This window comes from Rhinoderma darwinii, chromosome 4 (genome assembly GCF_050947455.1).
Source record: "Rhinoderma darwinii isolate aRhiDar2 chromosome 4, aRhiDar2.hap1, whole genome shotgun sequence".
Lineage (NCBI taxonomy): Eukaryota > Metazoa > Chordata > Amphibia > Anura > Rhinodermatidae > Rhinoderma > Rhinoderma darwinii.
This window is the reverse complement of record NC_134690.1, coordinates 382,689,648-382,708,859: the sequence shown is the minus strand read 5'-3', so window position 1 is coordinate 382,708,859 and position 19,212 is coordinate 382,689,648. Positions and strand designations below refer to the sequence as shown.

Here is a 19,212-nt window from a genome sequence, read left to right as displayed (position 1 = left end):
TATAGTGGTCCTATGAACAGACACTTATCTCCGCTGTGGTTCTTTGGAGCTCCCCCAGTGTTCTCAATGGTGTTGATGAATCTCTGAATAATGTCCTCCTAACCCTCTGAGTTTTGGTGGGCACCTTCTCTGTCAGGTTTGTAGTTGTGCCATATTCTTTACATTTTGTCATAACAGATTTAATAGTGCTCTGGGGGATGTTTAACCCCTTCGGGACGAAGCCATTTTTTGATTATCGTTTTGCACTCCCCGCATTCCAAGAGCCATAACTTTTTTATTTTTCCGTCAATAGAGCGGTGAGGGCTTATTTTTAGCGGGAGGCGTTGTAGTTTCTATTAGTACCATTTAAAGTACCATATAATGTACTGGGAAACTGAAAAATAATTCTTTGCGGGCTGAAAATGGAAAAAACTGTGATTCCTCAATTGTGTTTTGGGTTTCGTTTTTATGGCTTTCACCGTGTGGTAAAAACAACAACAAATCTTTATTCTGTGGCTCAATACGATAACAGTGATACCAAATTTATATAGGCTTTTTTTTATATTTTACTACTTTTATTGATCAACTTTTTGTTAAAAAAAATAAATGTTTTGTGCCGCCACATTCCGAGAGCCATAACGTAAAAAATTTTTTCCACAGATTGAGCGATGTGAGGACTTATTTTTTGCGGGACTAGCTGTAGTTTTTATCGGTACAATTTTTTGGTATGCAAAATTTTCTTTGAAAGCGAAGTTGACCAAAAAACAGCGATTTTGGCGGTTTACATTTCTATTTTTTACAGTGTTGACCATGAACATTAAATAACGCTATATTGTAATAGTTCAGACTTATACAGATGCAGCGATACCAATTTTGTTTAACTTTTTTTATTTTTTACATTACTTTAGGGGAAAATGGGGGTTTTCTGAACTTTTATTTATTTTTTTAACATTTTTTCACTACTAAAAACTTTACTACTAACGTATTGCAGTATATCGTAATTTTTACAGGCATATATTAAGCCCTGCCACAGGCAAAGCTTAGCAGAGGCAGGGTGACGGCAGCCCTGGGGGCCTTAATTAGGCCCCTGGGCTGCCATAACAACCGTTGTCACCCCTCGATGTCGGAAGGGGCTGCCCCCTCTTTTCAAGCCCTCAGATGCTGCTGTCACGATTGATCCCAGCATTTGAGGGGTTAAATAGCCAGGAGCAGCACGATCGCTGCTCCCAACTCTTAGTCCCGGGTGTCCGCTGTCAAATACAGCCGACACCCGCAGCACATGGAGTGCGTTCAGTGCATGAGCGCGCTCCAAACATCACCCCCCCGTACACGGACGTAATGGCACGTCAGGGTGCGCGAAGGGGTTAAAGTTTGGGATATTTTGTTTAAAAACTTGATTCTGATCTATACTTCTTATAACTTGGTCTCTGACCTGTTTGGCGAGTTCCATGTTTCTTGATCAGGGCTCAGAACGGATGTATTTATACTGACATCATGTGACACTTTGGGGGAGGGGGGGGGTCACTCAACTAAATTATGTGACTTCTGAAGTTAGTTGGTTTAACCAGACCTTATTTAGGATTTTTATAGCAAAGGGGGTGAATACATATGCCCTTGCAAGTTTTCATAACATTTTTTTATTTATTTTTTTAATTTCAATGTAAAATTTTGGACTATTTTGTCGATTAAATCAAATCAATTCCAGGATGTAATGCAACAAAACTGAAAAAAAAAACAAGGGGGTAAATACTTTCACAAGGCACTGGATTTTGCACGTGTGGAACAAGCCTAATGTAGACAAACCAACAAGCGAACAAATACAGAGAAAACAGTGAGAAGTATATAAAATATTCTTTTAAATGTTAACCCAGGAGATCCTGCATCCGGCTGCAAAAGGTCTCTGTCTGTAGGAGGAGACCAGGAACGCTACGCCCCACATCTTCAGCCATCGAGGAGCAGAAACCGTAAAGGACCTGCCACATTCCTACAAGGAGAATTGTTGCAGTAGCCGCCAGAAAGTCCTTTATTTTTATCATTATCATCTCACCATGACAAGCCCTTTCAGGAATAAAGCCGGCCCGGCAATCAGCTGATGGCCATGGGTCCGGATTCTGAAACAAAACACTGGTGCCCAAGGAAATTATGGTTAGCTAGTTATAAAAGTGTATGTGGCCTTACTGTCCCTCCATATGCCTTCGATTTCATACTAAGGATTTTTCTGCCAGTTTCTACATCAATCCTTTCTACTTTCTATTGCACATTGTAGTACGGAGGGACTGTTTTATATAGGACACCGCGCAGAGCACCAGCCAGTGACACTCGGAGTATCTCTGGCTCCCTGGTACAAAGGCATGGAGTCCAAAAGTGCCGCCACAGAGCCTCCTGCACATCACAACGCCATATGGATGAGGCCTAAGGCTGTATTGACAGTTATTTGTACTAAAACCAAAAGAATTCTATACTTTTAGCATTTTTTTATATTCGTGTGGAGCAAATTTGCCATGTGTTAATATGGTCTGAGAAATACTTGAGGGGAGGAATAGGGATGAGAAATACAAGGTAGAGAGGATAGAAGTCTAGACAAGTAAAAGCTGTCTAGACTTATTTCAATTCTTTCATTTTATTGTCATTTCCTAGTCACAAATAGCTCAAAAGCCAAATATATATATATATTTTTTATGAAAATTTTTTTTTTTAGTAAACTTACACAGAATGGATACAAGAGAGAGGAAAAAAAATAAAGTCTCACCGCCTTATGTTCCTAATGAAAACACCAAGTAAAAAGTGAATTCAAGATGTGGCGTGGACATGTGGAAAAAAAAAATCTGCAGCAATTTATAAAAACAGATCGAGATACAACAACATAATGTAGCACAAAAGTACACCAATCTGAACTTTAGGCACCTATACGCTACAATTGAGATTACCCATTACAGTTGACATATACAGTGGACTCTTTAAAGAGCACAGCTCAAGTTAGCCACTTGAAGAAAGTCTTTGGCCCTCGTTTGCGCAGTCAGAGTTTTAAGCAAATTCCGTGCTGAAATCCGCAAAAAATATAACGGTCAACAATCTGCATCCCATGCATGTGAATGGGCATTCCACAAAAAAATTCCAATTAGATTGTCTGTGCCGCAAAAAAAAAATAAGAGTAAATAGCATGCCACTTATTACTGCAGATTCTGCAAGGAAAGCCGTCAGATTAGCCCCATTGAATGGGGCTAATCCTCTTGCGAATCTATGGCACATCTGCGGCAAAAACCCCAGTGTAAGACGTGGATCTGTTAGTAAATTCGTCGGATTTGCCTATAGCGTGTGAACGAAGCCTTTAAGTCAATATCGACCTTTTAGCACCATGCTGCTTTTCGGTCCAAAACTGTGATTTTCTTCCATAATTTATAGTCATAGCAGTTAGGGCTCTGTTTTTCTGATACAGAGCGTCAAACCTTCCATATCGAGAAGAATTAAATGATAAAATCCTATCTGCTTTCGGCCACCACTAGGAGGAGCTTACTGCATACTGGATTATTATTGAGTTCAATGTATAAACAGTTTACAGTAATCTCTTTAGCTCCCTCTAGTGGTAGCTGCAGGCAGCTAGGATTTAATGATTTAACTCCGTCTATGCAAAGGATTTAGAGCTCTATATAAAAAAAAACAGAGCTCTGACCGGGTTAAAGATATATTAACAAATCGATTAACAAAGAATTTTAGATCTATATAGATTTAAAATAAATAAATGTTCAAGAGTGGACATTTACTTTAAGACTGGTTAACTTCTGAGAGTGGCTTTCAGAATACATTCGGAGTTTTATAGCCACGCACAATTAAGGAATATTTGCTTGCAACTTTACTCCCAAGCACTAATGCCAATGTGTGTTTTAGCAAAAATTGCAACAAGATGAAATAAGCTAAAAGCATTTCTTTTATTCTTTTTCGCTTTTTTTGTGCATTCTGTTTGTCACCCGGTGTCACGCTAACAATTCCGCATTTCAATGTGCGGTACATTATACAGCGTGATAAGATGGAAAAATACTTTTTCGATTCCCAAGGGTAAAACTACTTCTGTTAAAAGCTTCTTTTTTTAGGAGATTACGCTTTGTGAAATAGCGCTAATACAACTCAAAGAATTAATATACTGTACTCTAGATCGGGGGGGGGAAAAAAGCCACATTTGTTTTAATTCGGTCCCATCCTAATGGTGTCCCACGTGTAACGAAGGAAAGTGTTGTAAATGCTTAGGACCACTTAACGTTCCATAAAGGATTTTTTTTTATATATCTTCAGTCGCTGAGGTCAGTCGCACATTTGGGAAAAAAACATCTGCTACATGTCTAGATTGCTATACTCAACGATTCCATCATACTTTAATAATAATGAAATTGACAATTTAGCAGACTCCTTTTCTTTTATGGTCTGGACTTGTCTGAAACGAACGATTTTGCTTTCCCGTCAGCAAGTGATAGATAAAACGTATCCTTTTATATCATGGGTATAAACTCTGCACAGAAAACATGAGTTGTACAGAACTTCAATTTATCATCCACTTAACTCTTAAACCCAACGTTCATCAGCTAGTCATCGCTGATAATATCACATGTGCGATAATGTGTAGTAACCAAGGTTATATGATCATTTTGCCCACTAGAACGCATTAAAGGCTATGTGCAAAAAAATCTTGATCAAAAGTATCCTACTTTTTTTTGTTTATACAGCTCCTATGGAGAACCTTGTGTCTCCATGGTAACAGACTACAAACAAACCCTGTGAAGTCTGATCCTGCAGTCACAATTAGCCTTTCAGCTATTCCAGTATGAACCCTCTTCTTGCTAAACCAAATACATTAGAAGTAGGGAATATGGAAGGGGTGGCCAGGGAGACACATGTAACTTTCTGTTACTATGGAGACACAGCCCTGCAGAGGGGCTGTATACACAAAAAATTAGGGTATATTTAATATAGACTATTTGCAATTCTTTTTATTTTAGATGCATTGGAGCAATAAGGAAAAGTTGTGCAGCGTCAATATTAAAGTTGCATTGTGCCATCCTAGTCGCTCAACCCACTCACCTGGGGAATCATATGGCAGAAGTCTCTAGTATAGACGAGATTTGACCACCTTCACACTTTTTTTTTTTTATATTAAAGTATGGATTCTTAAATTGTAACACTGGTTGGTTTCACTCTGCTGTAAAAGTACCAGTGTTATGTTGTTCATTACAAAATGTAGAAACTATAAGATTTGGAAATTTCAGCCAACATGAACTGTGATGCTGCCAAATCATATTCTTAATCTTCATGGACGAGGGCTACTAGTTGTTCATGACCAATAATTAGCAAATGTATGGCGAAAAGTATATTAATAAAAAGTAAAAACTGTAAGTGCAAACCTTGCAGGTCGTTTCTGATGCGCAACTGATTAAGAACAGGCCGGAAGTAGCGAGTTCTAAGAGGTATCCCTTCATCCTTCATAGTCTTCATAAGCTCTAAGGACAAGTCTGAAACAACGGAGATCCAAAGAAAAAAAAGTGAGACATTTCTATTTCACATCAAATTTTTTTTAACATGTTTAAAAAAAAAACAAAAAACACATACCGAACGGTTTACATTTTTTTGCGGGATCTGGCGAGAAGTAATAGCGTAATTTAATACGCTAATGGATCCCTAAAAAATGGTATACTGATATTTACCAGCCTGATGAAAGCCAAAAGTACACTCTTTTGGCCTCAGTTATGCTAATGGTGCCCGCATGGTCAAAATGTGATGTTTATGGGCCCTACATCGCCATCATACGGAGAAATATTGAAAGCAAGAAAAGCCAGCAATAGTCACTACAAATCGATAAATCTAAGCTTCCCGCTAGGGTCTTATCCAGTTTTAAACATAAATCCCTAAACTCCTTATTTGAACTAAGAGACTAAAGGAGGGAAGAAAAAAAAAAAAGTACCTGAATTAGAATTCCACAAGGCACATTGTAACATGAACTCCTTGGGCTGCTTGTGCATTTCGGACGCCATCAACTGGTCAGCACACTTGTTCAGAACACCGATAGGCTAAAACAAGCAACAAACAAAACCCTCAAAATAAAACAAATTTCAGACAGAGCAAAAGCGCGAGAGAAACAGAACAAAAATAAAATAAAAAAATAAAGTAAAAATATTACATCTTATATAAGCATACAAAAGTTTTTTTTATATTTTTTTTTAACAATTTTATTCAGGAAAAGCAAACACCATTCAGCCATAACATAAAAACCACAGACAGGGGAAGTGAATAACATGGATTGTCTGGTTACATTGGCGCCTGACAAGGGGTGGGATATATTAGGCATCAAGTAAACAGTCAGATCTTGAAGTTGATGTGTTCCATGGAAGCAGGAATAATGGGCAAGTGTAAGGATCTGAGAGATCCTCACAAGGCCCAAATTATGATGTCTAGACGACGGGGACAGAGCCGGTCTTGTGGGGTGTTCGCGGTATACAGTGGTTAGTACTTACCAGAAGTAGTCCAAGGACTGACAACTGGTGGACTAGCGGCAGGGTCATGGGCGCCCAAGACTCATTGCTGCACGTGTAAAGTGAAGGCTAGCCTGTCTAGTAAGATCCCACACAAGAGCTACTGTAGCACAAATTGCTGAAAAAATTACTGCTGGCTATGATAGAAAAATGTCAGAACACACAGAGCACCGCAGCGTGCCGAATTTGGGGCCGTGTAGCCGCAGACCAGCCTATGCTGACCCCTGTCCACCGCTAAATGTATGTGAGCACCAGAAGTGGACCATGGAGCAATGGAAGACAATGGCCTAGTCTGATGATTCACATTTTCTTTTACATCATGTGGACGGCATGGAGCGTGTGCGTCACTACTTGGAGAAGAGATGGCACCAGGATGCACTATGGGGAGACAAGCCGGCATGGGCCGTGTGATGCTCTGGGCAATGCTCTGCTGGGAAACCGTGGGTCCTGGCAGTCATGTGGATGTTAATTTCACTCGTACCACCTACCTAAACATGGTTACAGACCAAGTACACCCCTTCATGGTAACAATCTACTCTAATGGCAGTGGTGTGTTTCAATAGGATAATGCCCCCTACCACACTGCAAAAATGGTTTGAGGAAATAGGACCGAGTTCAAGGTGTTGATTTGGCTCCAAAATCCCTAGATCTCAGTCGCATTGAGCATCTGCGGAATGTGCTGGAAAAACAAGTCCGATCCATGAAAGTCCCACTTCACAATTTACAGGACATAAGGGACCTGCTGCGAACATCTTGGTGCCAGATTCAACAGGACACTCCAGAGGTCTCGTGGAGTTTAGACGGGTCAGAGTGGTTCTGGTGGCACACTGGTACCTACGCAATATTAGGCGGGTGGTTTTAATGTAATGGCTGAACAGTGTATGTCCTACTTGGCAGAATTTCACTTAAATTCCATCACTTACGTCTTGCCTGTAAACATAGAACGTACCATTTTTAAATTAACACAGTGACGGAGGAAGAAGTCGCCAGGCTGACTGTCTGTATTTCCATCTGTGGGTTTCCATGCATTTAGCTGTTTTGCAACCTCTAGAGCAGCATCATTATAGCCCTGCGTCAATAACGCCAAGCAGAGATTTATGATATCTACACAAAAGACAAATGCATATTAGTTCCCATGATACAAAAGGTTTATAAACTCTATATTTTAGCTACAGAAACAACGTTTTAGTTGAGAATTTGCCAATGATTGATAAGAGTTTCAGCCAATAAAGGTTATTCTTTACATAACCAAAAGTTGTACAATTTTCGAAATCACATTAAAATAAGCCATCAGGGGTATCACCTTGTGAAAAGGATAAGCAATTTGGCATGTGGTCAAGCACATCAGGAACATACTGAGAGTATCCGGACTTCGTCAGTGCCAATATAACCGAAGTCAATTGTTTCTGTGGCACATTTATTTCACTGTCATTCAAAATCTGTCGAAAAGAAGCACAGAAAATAGGTAGAAACAAAATGGGCTACAAGTAGATTTATATAGAGACACATACACAGGTGGGTGCAGAATACATTAAGAGGTTTGTAACCCAAATACATTTCACTGTCAAGGACATATGTAATTACATCATGACAAAACACCAGCCTCATTATTCTAGGTGCAATACTCGAGGAGCAGCACTCGTTTGAAGTTGGGAGCAGAAAGTGGTTCCTGGGTTTTCTGTGTCTGTGTAGGGGAGAGGTGGGAGGGGGAACTGCAAGTGAGAGCAGGAAGAAAGATCCCAGCCTGTTACTATCATCTATTCAACTGTACAGCCTTTCAGTAAACCCCGGGGGGATACACCAACTTCTGTACGTTACCTCCCTCTTTACCAATTTGGCTGCATGTGTGCCCTCTGCCACATTTAGAGGGGGTTCTTTTTACTGAAAGGCACGAGATAGATGAGAAAGACGAATAGTTGAATGTTAAATCACCCACAGCACCTAATCAGACCATTCGTGAACTCTGATGCGAATATATGCGACATCCGGATGGCAGAGATTTTCGGCTATGTAGTTCTGGTGAATATGTGAGGATCTGTGCACGTGGATAGGCATAGGTCAAATGTAAGAAATTTGCAAATCTTGGACTTTTATTTTTAGGAGGTCACGTGTCTGCTAGGGTCAGACTTTTAGCCACAAACCTAATTTGTATGCATTTTTCACACAACATTCTGCTTTGATGCAAGGCATCCATGAGTGTGAATTGCTGGGTGGCATTTTCACAATATACCAAGTGTCTGTCAGAAAATAGATGGGTATGGTGGCATATGATTTTTATTTTTTTTTAATGCTGGGATTCAGTTTTTTCTTTTTGGGTTTGTGACTAGTGTGAAACTTGATCGGACATCAAAAGGGTTAAAAGTAGCTGTCCCATCTGGTAAGCCCCTTTTAGGTAGAATGCACACGTTGCGTATTACGTGCGGTTTTTCCCGAACATATTTGCTTGCGGCAAAACCGCAGCGTAATACAGTACCAGCATAGGCAATGAGACTACAGGGAATCTCATGTTAACGCTGTGGTATTTCTCAGGACGTAAATTGACTTTCGCTGCGTATTTTTGAAACCACGGCACGTCAATTTATCCCACGATTTTGCTTGCGAATTCTCTCTCCTTAGTTCTGGGGAAATACGCTGGAAAACCCGCAGCAAGGAAAGCCACGATTTATGTTGCGTAACTGAAAAACGCAACAAAAACCGCACCACCAAGTTATCCACAGCAAAATACGCAATGTGTGCATTCAGCCTTAAGAATAAGTATTCTCCAGTGACCAATTGATTAATCGTCTCTAAACCCCAGCAGTAGGCGGATATCACCAGGGGAAGCGCTATGAGGCGGCTCTTTACGTTTAATGTTACATGGGCCCAATTAAAAACAATGTTGAGTCCAGCAGAGTGGAGGCTGCCCTTTGACCTATGTCTCTGATCGCGATGCATCGAAACTTCGATACTCTTTCAATACCGTTATTTCATGTATTTCGATACTAAGCGGTGCGGCCGCACAGCTTAGTATAGTAATACATAAAAGTATGAGTGGGGCTGCAGCTGTGTAATACGATATGATGTGATGCGGCCAGTGCTGCACTAATGAGCGGCGGCACTGAAGACAGAACATGGCGGGCGCACTGCAAAACACCCCCATGTTCTGTCTTAGGTGCCTGCGCCGCCGCTCATTAGTGCAGCGCCAGCCGCATCAACTCATGCTGACCACTTGTTAGGAGCGGGGAAATGGCTGTATTACACAACCACAGCCCTGCTCTGTAACGGTGGAGTTCAGAGAAACTCCTGAATGCGGTGATCAAAGCTGACCACCACGCAGCACACGGGAAAATGAGAAGGGGGATGCCCTTTGGATCGCGTCACAGGGAATTCCTGTGACGTGATAGAGGGCCATACAGCCCAGTATCCATTGAAGGACCCCAGGGCTGTTTGACCATATTTCCTGTTAGAGCATACTGAGGTATGTCCTAGCAACTGCCTGTGTGCTATCAGTATATAGATATATGCCAGTACATTGCAGTTGAAAAAAAAAAAAGTAATGTTAAATTAAAAAAACACGCGCGTGCGCACACACACACACACACAAACACACACACACACACACACACACACACACACACACACACACACACACACACACACACACACACACACACACACACACACACACACACACACACACTTAAAATAAGTCTCGATACATAAAATATACACATTCGGTATAGTCGCGACCGTAATAACACATTTATAGCGTCAGTCATGTTTACGCGGTTATAAAATAAAAAACGGCTTTCTTTCAATTATTAATGTGAGGCACGAGGGATTATGAATTTTGAACCTCCATGTGCCTCACATCAATAGTAATTAACCCCATCATGTACCTCACATTAACCCAATGTTTTCCATTATGACTGAGGAACATGATGGGGTTAATTACCATTAACGTGAGGCACGTGCCTCACATCAGAAAACAGAAGACCTTTTTAAATTATTGTTGTTGCCAAAAGTATCGTTTTGGTATCGAAATTGCAATACTACATGAAGTATCGGTATCGAAGTCCAAATTCTGGTATCAGGCAGACAAAAATCGAGGCGTGCACCCAGCTGCGGTCCAGTGCTGTGGAACTTTTGTTTTGTATTTTTTTTGTCTAATTCTGGTATCGTGACAACCCTAGTCTCTGGCGTCGATACACATAGGACATATGCAAAGGGGTTGTCCCATCAAATTAAATGCACTGGACAAATGAAAAAAAATAAAATTCCGTACACACGAGAACAAAAACGAATAAAGATAAAACAAAAGTACCCGTCTGATATTTTCAATATCTCCTCTCTCAGCATATGCATTTAATAGTGCAACATGTGTGCTCCATCGTGGCTCTATCCCAGCGCTGTGCATAATAGACAGGACGTTCGTGGCACTTTCCATGTCCCTGCAACAGAACAAAAGGAAGGATAATTGTATGGAGCATTTATGTTCTGGCTATTTGAAATAAATCTGCAGAAAAAACTCCACAAATACATTACAAAGATCCTGAATGACAGTCTGTATTACAGTCAAGAGCTGTATTCACAATTCAGTAAGCTTTAGAGCTAAAATTCACTAGCATTCCTGTTAGCTCAGGAACCCCGCAGGACTTTAAATATGAACATTATGGAAAATCTAGTTATCAGCCATTATAATGGGACACTAATCATTATAAGCCCAGCGAAGCTGTTAGGGTATTGTGCACACGTAGTGTTTTCAGACGTTTTTCGGGCCGTAAACGCCCCGAAAAACGGCTGAAAAATTGTAAGCAGAACGCCTACAAACATCTGCCCATTGATTTCAATGGGAAATACAGCGTTCTGTTCCAACAGGGCGTTTTTTTACGTGCCCGTTTTTCAAAACAGCCACGTAAAACTACGCCCGCGAAAAAGAAGTGTATATCACTTAGAGTCTTGAGCCGTTTTTGGAGCAGTTTTTCATTGACGTAAAAAAAACGCGAGTTGCTAAAAAAAACGACTGAAAATCAGGAGCCATTTTCCCTTGAAAACAGCTCCATATTTTCAGATGTTTTTAATTTTGTGTGTGCACATACCCTTAGGCTACATTCACAAGACAGTGGCTATTAAAAACTGATCAACTGAGTTTTTCATGGCCGTTTTGCATCAGTAGGTCTCCAAATTTTCATCCATTTCCAGTCCGTCTGTCCGTTTTTCATGGCCGCTCAAACAAAAAAGATGGATATAATTTGTCAGGTTTTTTTTGTCCCAATCCCCTGAAAACACCACAGTGCCCATAGATGTGCATCAATTTCCCCGTAGATAGTGCCACAGTTCCCACTGTATATAACGGCCACATAGTGCCAGTGCCCTCTATAGTCAGCGCCACAGCGCCTCTATAGCAAGCGCCACAGCGCCCATACAGCCAGCGCCATATAGCCAGCGCCCATATAGCCAGCGCCACAGCGCCTCTATAGCCAGCGCCATATAGCCAGCGCCCATATAGCCAGCGCCCATATAGCCAGCGCCACAGCGCCCATATAGTCAGCGCCACAGCGCCCATATAGTCAGCGCCAGTGTCCTCTGTAGATCGCGTCACACCCCCATATAGCACCGCCCCCTGTAGACTGCAACCCCTCCCATGTAGATAGCACCCCCCTCCCATGTAGATAGCACCCCTGTGGCTCACTGTAAGAGCGGAATCACTCTGGCCGGGGATTCCGCCCATTGAGGAGCCCCTGACGTCAAGAGAGCGGAATCCCCTGCCAGAGCAGGCCGGGAGTTCCGCTCCAGGAGTAACCCCTTGACGTCACTGTCCATATATGGATAGTGACGCCAGGGGTTTCTCCAGGAGCAGAATCCCCTGCCATAGCGGAGTCTGGCCGCCGGGGATTCCGCTCCTACAGGGAGCTGCAGTGGCGCAATCTACGGGGGGGACGGAAGGGGTTCACTATCTTCAGTGTATATAAAAAAAAAAAAAAAAAAAAAAAGACAGAACTGCTGTTGCTGGATCCGTAATACGACACCTAAATCCTGCTGTGGGCCCATATTGTAGCTTTGTGTGCCTAGGGTTTTAAACAGAGGCTTCTTCTCACCGATTCATATAAAATCCGTAAGAAGAAAAAACAAACGTGCACCTACAGGACCAAACTTAAGTCCGATTTAAATGGTTGCTCACGGTTTATACAGCTTACCCTGCTCTGGCATGTCCTTTAATCAGAGAATTAAACACATCTTCTGTAATGGGAAAATTTTTACTCTTCATAAAACCTAAAATTTTGCTGAAAAAAATAAATAAAACCTAAATAAGTACATTGTAAAATCCACATCTATAAACAGCATAAACAATAAATTGGAATAGATATCACAGCAACAGAGGCAATTTATTGTGATTAAATAAGAACAAACACCAATCAAGACTGTAAAGATGACAAAACAATTGCACATTTCTCAAATCATTTTCTAAATGATTTAATGTAAAATAAATTAGATTTAATGCAGATTTTTAAAAGCAAAACTCAACTGTACTTCGTACCGGTAATAGACTTCCCTCGCTGCACTCCTGTGCTGTCCTCCACTGCTAGTCGCCGCCACAGTGAGAGGAGTGGTGGAACCGGTAGGGATGTCGGGACGTGCATGTGCAGAGCGCTAGGAGCTGTATGCGTTTGCCTAACAGAACGTGCAACCTGCCTCTGTGCAAGTTAATAGTTTATCTAGCCTGGTAGCGATATTGCTAAGTCTATTGTGCATCTGTTTTGATCCTGCTTGCCTCCGACTCCCCTTCTTGAATTTCCCCTCTGCTATACAGACTCCGTATTCCATTACTGAACCCCAGACTACCCCCATTTTGCTTTCTATCTTTCTTACTTGTCGTTCTACTCCCAGTTTCGATCCAAGGCTTGCTCCGGACTACACTTTATCTGGTTTGACGTTTTCCTGATTGACTCCTGGTGACAACCACTGGCTTGGTATACGACTACGCTACCACTCACCTGTCCAACTACTGCCAATTGGTGACTGTTCTAGGGACGACGAACTGCGGATTTTCCTGCAGTTAGGCCTCATGCACACGACCGTAAAAACTCCCGTTATTACGGGTCGTGATTACGACCCCGTAATAACAGGCTCATAGACTTCTATTGGCGACGGGTGCCTTCCCGTTTTCTCACGGGAAGGTGCCCGTGCCGTTGAAAAAGATAGAACATGTCCTATTTCAGGCCGTAATAACGGCACGGACAGTCCATAGAAGTCTATGGAGCTCTCGTAATGACGGGTGGCTACATGTGTGCACCCGTCATTACGGCAGCGTTGCTAAGCGACGTCAGTAAATAGTCACTGTCCAAGGAGCTGAAAGAGTTAACTGATCGGCAGTAACTCTTTCAGCACCCTGGACAGTGACTACCGATCAGTATAAACCTGTAAAAAATAAAAATAAAAGACGTTCATACTTACCGAGAACTTCCTGCTTCCTCCAGTCCGGTCTCCCGCCCGTTGCCTTGGTGACGCGTCTCTCTCGACATCCGGCCCGACGTCCTGGATGACGTTTCAGGCCATGTGACCGCTGCAGCCAATCACAGGTCAATCACAGGCTGCAGCGGTCACATGGACTGCCGCGTCATCCAGGGATGTCGGGCTGGCTGTGAAGAGAGGGACGCGTCACCAAGACAACTGCGGGTAAGTATGAATTTCTTTAACTTTTATTACAGAAAAGGCTGTCCCTTCTCTCTATCCTGCACTGATAGAGAGAAGGGGCTGCCGATTAGTGCAGTGCTATTTTGCCGCCAAAAACGTGCTCGTAAATACGGGTGGAATACGTGTGACACCGGACCCATATTTACGAGCACGGGTTCGTAAATACTGGTGCAAAACGGGTGGAATACGTGTGACACCGGACCCGTATTTACGCCAGTATTTACGGGTGGGAAAAAATACGGTCGTGTGCATGAGGCCTAAGATGGGTTGTCCAGGCTAGGGAGCTGGACAACCCGGATCCCACACCGATCAGCCGTTCTGAAGATATGCACTGGTCGGTGCCGGAAGCAGATGGCTCCGACACGTGTATAGCAGCCATGCTGCAGTACTACAGCTCTGCTCCTATTCAAGCGAATAGGAGCAGAGCTGCAGCAAGCCAGCATGGTCGCTATATAGTGTACGTAGCCATCTGCATCTGGCACCGACCAGTGCAAAGCTTCCAGAACTGATCGGTGCGGGGTCTGGGTGTCAGATTCCCACCGATCATATACGGCTGAGCCATAGGTCATCAGTATAAAATACAGTCCCAACCCCTTTGAGCCCAAACGTCGTCGCTTGAGTCAAGGGTGACAACTTGGGAGTGTCCTAGATTCCGCAACCCAGTCTAGCAATCCGGTGCCAAACCAATTGCAGTTTCAAATAAACTCATATGTAGTGAACTACGATTACAGTAGCCTTCTTTTTCTTACATTATGTGCTGTGATTTTCTTCCTACGTCAGAAGGAAATGCTCCTGACCACTTTCTCTTGCAACATAATCAAGAAAATACCCTCTTCCCGGCGCATACGTCAAACATGCAGGGGAAGGGCAGAGTGAAAAGAGCCGAACACACAGTCATTTGGTACTTGTAGCTGCACAATGGAGAAAAGCGATTTTGCATACAGTACATCTATCCATTATGGAATTAACAGAAAGCTGTGTTTATAAGGTGAATGGAAAGGGACAACTATAATATGTCAATATAATTTATATATAAAACAAAGTTCAAGCATAAATTGTGCAGCACCGCATCTACCACGCACCTTGCGCCATCAATGTCTCCTTCACTACAATAAGCTGCAATGAGCCCCTGATAAGTGCCCTGAAAAAAAAAAAGGAAATCATTACAACGGTTTAACACAAATCACATACGTATACATATTTATATAGCTGTATATTGTGTTCATACGTGTATATTGTACATACAGTTATATAATGCACTCAATTTGGACCAGGAGAGACAATAGAAACTATAGTTTAGACTAAAGCTCAGTTCACATCTAATTTTTCAGACATGTCGGACGTACAGTATATTTTGGGAGTGCTTTCCGACATATACCCCACGCTATATGTTTTTTTACTGCATTCCTCTGAATAGAAAATCATGGGAGGCCACAATTTCTATACAGTGAAAAAGTGGGGCATGCCGACACATACCGGCCCGGCATACGCCAAAAGAACACTTTTTTGTGGTGCATATAGTGCTATAGGCCCATAGGAGTACAGGTTAGGGAATACGCCCAGTGATACCTCCAACATCCCTGAAAACCGAGGTGTGAACGGAGCCTTAATCGCACTGCTGACACAATTTCGCAGTTACGCTATACAATGCAATGTATTACTGATTTGTTGGAATTATTTTGTTTTTGTCTCCGTTTATATACATTTCTACTTTCAACGTTCTGCTGGTTGATTTGGAAACAGACAGTGGTTTATCTCCACAATGCACTGCTCTCCGGTAACAGGAAAGGAGAAGAACTCTGAATATAGATTTAAAGGGATTGTCCAGGATTAGTAAAAAAAGATCTGTTCTTATTCAGAGGCTGTCTGGTACTGCATCTCAGACGAACGCACGTAAATCAGATTGAGCTTCAATATTAAACACAGCCTATAAACAAAAGTGCCAAGGGGTTCCCTTTCAGGGGTCCTACTGATCTAACATTTATGACCTATCCAGTGGATACGTGATAAACGTGTGTGGCAGGAATTCCTCTTTAACTGCTAAAATTTTAATGTTGAAACGTTGATATTCTTTTATACAACCGTCTTTTCAAGTTGATTTACATGTTCTAGGGACCTCTATCTTATGAAAACAGCTCTTACCCCGGTAGAACAATAATCACCTACCTGATCAGGCTGCACATTAGTCGCTTCCATATTCGCAAGAAATTCAGTCGGTGAAAACACATGTTCATTCTGTATGTAGACATCCAGCAAAGTGTTGTAGTGGGTAACGTTAAACTCCACACCTAAGAAGCAAGAATACAACTTATGTCTATCAACCAATTAATGGGCACCGGTCATAAGAAGTGCGGACAGAATTAGGGGGATGCACTTCACATCAAGAGTTAAAGAGGTATTCCCAACTCAGATATTTATGGCATAAACGGTTCATGTCCGACTATGTGGAGAGGAGGCCACGCTCGTGTGCGGGTTCTTCATTTATGTACTATCAGAGTTACGGAAACAGCCCAGCAAGTGCTGCTTGGCTGTTTCTAGAACTCCCATAGAACATAATGGAGAGAGCAGCACACATGGTGGTCACCTCTCCACATAGTCCCCTCCTGGAAACTGCAGCCACCTCACCAGGCCAAACAGAGATCCCCATTCTAGAAATAGGAACGGTTTCCAGAGACAGCACCCGCATCTTGTTTTTTTGTTTTTTTTTTTTTAAACTCATTTTATTGAAAATAAATTAACAGAGTCAATTGTACCGATACATCAGAATAAGAATATGCAGCAACATTCCATAAAACAGTAAGGAATGACAGCTATCATGCATACAAAATCACACAATGCATAGTAGTGGTACGCAAACCACAGAGCAGTACAGAAAAAGACAATACAATGTAAAGGAAAGTTAGACAAATGTTACAAAATTATGCAATACAAAAATAAAATCAGATAGGAAACACCCACCCCTTGTATTGGTCTATAAGTACATGACCATGGGAAGATGTTCCATGCCACCAATGCACCCTAGCCATGCCCAATCACAGCATGCGTCAAAGAATCGGATAAACCTTGAACGGTACAGTGAGTGAGATTCGAGGAGCACCGACCACCCCTGATCAAGGTAAATTTAGCCGGACGACCACGATGCTTATATATAATTTTCCCAACTGGAAGGATATCATTTATCAGTTTACGCCATTGAGCTATCGTCGGCCTCCTATCAGATATCCAACGTATAGCCACCGCCTTCCTTGCCATAAAGAGGGATTACCGGAGAAAAATTCTCTCTTGTAACGACCACTGCTCCTCCGATACCAATCCCAGCAAACACACTTCCGGCTTGAGTGGAACCTCCTTCCCCAATATTGCAGTCAATAAGGCCACTACCTCCTCCCAAAAAGTAGAAATCCACCTACATTGCCACATTAAATGTATAAAATCAGCTCTTTCCACCCCACATCTATGGCAATGCGAGGATGCCATCCTTCCCATGTGTCGTAATCTTATCGGCGTTCAGTAACATTGATGTAATATATATAACTGCACCAATTTATTATTTACAGCAGGAGAAACCAACAGATGAGATCTCCGAGCCTCCTTCCAATCCTCATCAAACAGCAATGGAATTAATTCCCGCCATCTACCCTCTACCACCATGGGTTCTAATCGTAATTTAGCATCCAGTAAATAAGAGTAAATCAGAGAGACGTATCCCCTCGTAGTCTGGGTACCCAGAAGTGTCACCAGGGGAGAACTAGAAAATGGGATAACTAAAATATGTGGTGGACGCCGGTGGAAACGGAGTAACCACTGCATGATGAAATTGCATACAATATAACGTATCCCCAGGAGGTATATTAAAAGCCTCTCGAATCTCACTCACCGACATGACAAAATTGTCTGCCGTAATTTGTAACAAGGTATGTACATCTCTAGAAATCCAATAACTCTTCCCCGGTAATCCAAAAAGGCGGGAAAAACTCGGATTATTCCATAGTGGGATGTCCGCAACCACCCCCTCAAATCCCATTATAGATTTAGCTTGTTGCCAAACACGTCTGGCTAACTTGTGCAAGGATAACAAAGAGCGGTTTCTAAAGTCATGTGGCTCCAGTACTTTTACATTTTTAAATTCCAGGACATGAGCCAAATGAAATTCAGCATTAGAATTCAAGGGGGGAGAGACCCAAGACACCAGGTATCGAAGCTGGCCCGCCAGATTATACAAGAATACATCCGGCAACGCAGCTCCAGCTGCATCCTTAGGTCTCTGAATAGTAGAAAGTTTAAGGCGGGATTCACACGACCGGGTCGTTCCCGAGCCCGAGTGTCGGCCGGTAAAATCGTCCATTTTGCCCGGCCGGTTTGCATTAAGTTTTGCATCCGTGCCGGGCCGGGCAGATCCGGACAGTGACATCAGCGGCAACTCCTTAAGGGGAATCCCCATGTATTCGGGGATTCCGCTTCAGGAGTTTCCCATGATGTCACTGCCCAGATATGGACAGAGACATCAAGCGCTCTGTCCAGGAGCGGAATCCCCGAAAACACGGGGATTCCGCTCCTTCAAGGAGCTAAAGTGCGGCTAGCACATAGCAGAGCGGGGAGATACCTCCCCGCTCTGCTATAGTGGCGTCGCTACAGTAGTAGCAGCCGCAGCAGCTGCTAGCGGCGCCATCGAAGGTGTCGCCGGGCCAGGGTGCTTTTCAAGCAGGGGAAGGGAGCCAGCGCAGCGCTCCCTTCCACCTGCTGTACACCCCTGCCCTGCCACACAGTGTACAGCGATGCCATTCGTCCGAATGGCATCAACTCCTCCTCCTCACATGCACTCTGCGCTGTGAGGAGGAGGAGATAGAGCGCAAGCGCCGGGAAACCCGGCCATCACTCGGAACACATTCCGGTGATGGCCGTGTAATAACAAGCCCCATAGACTTCTATGGGAGCCGGGCGGCCGGGTACCCGGGCGAAGATAGAGCATGTCCTATTTTTTGACGGCCGGTTTTCCCGGCCGTCAAAAAATCGGCCGTGTGAATAGCCCCATTAGGGGTCTATT

General features: G+C 42.8%; 1 protein-coding gene across 1 annotated transcript in view; it reads right to left on the bottom strand.

Moving 5' to 3' along the window:
- Positions 1-19,212, bottom strand: part of LRPPRC (leucine rich pentatricopeptide repeat containing) — a 135,681-nt gene that overhangs the window by 107,263 nt on the left and 9,206 nt on the right. Inside the window, exons 4-11 of the mRNA XM_075863229.1 lie at positions 16,335-16,456; positions 15,251-15,309; positions 12,671-12,757; positions 10,798-10,924; positions 7,798-7,933; positions 7,444-7,598; positions 5,927-6,032; positions 5,370-5,477 (exon numbers count right to left, since the gene is read on the bottom strand). Coding sequence (XP_075719344.1) covers positions 5,370-5,477; positions 5,927-6,032; positions 7,444-7,598; positions 7,798-7,933; positions 10,798-10,924; positions 12,671-12,757; positions 15,251-15,309; positions 16,335-16,456 — 900 coding nt within the window. The remainder of the gene's footprint in view (positions 1-5,369; positions 5,478-5,926; positions 6,033-7,443; positions 7,599-7,797; positions 7,934-10,797; positions 10,925-12,670; positions 12,758-15,250; positions 15,310-16,334; positions 16,457-19,212) is intronic.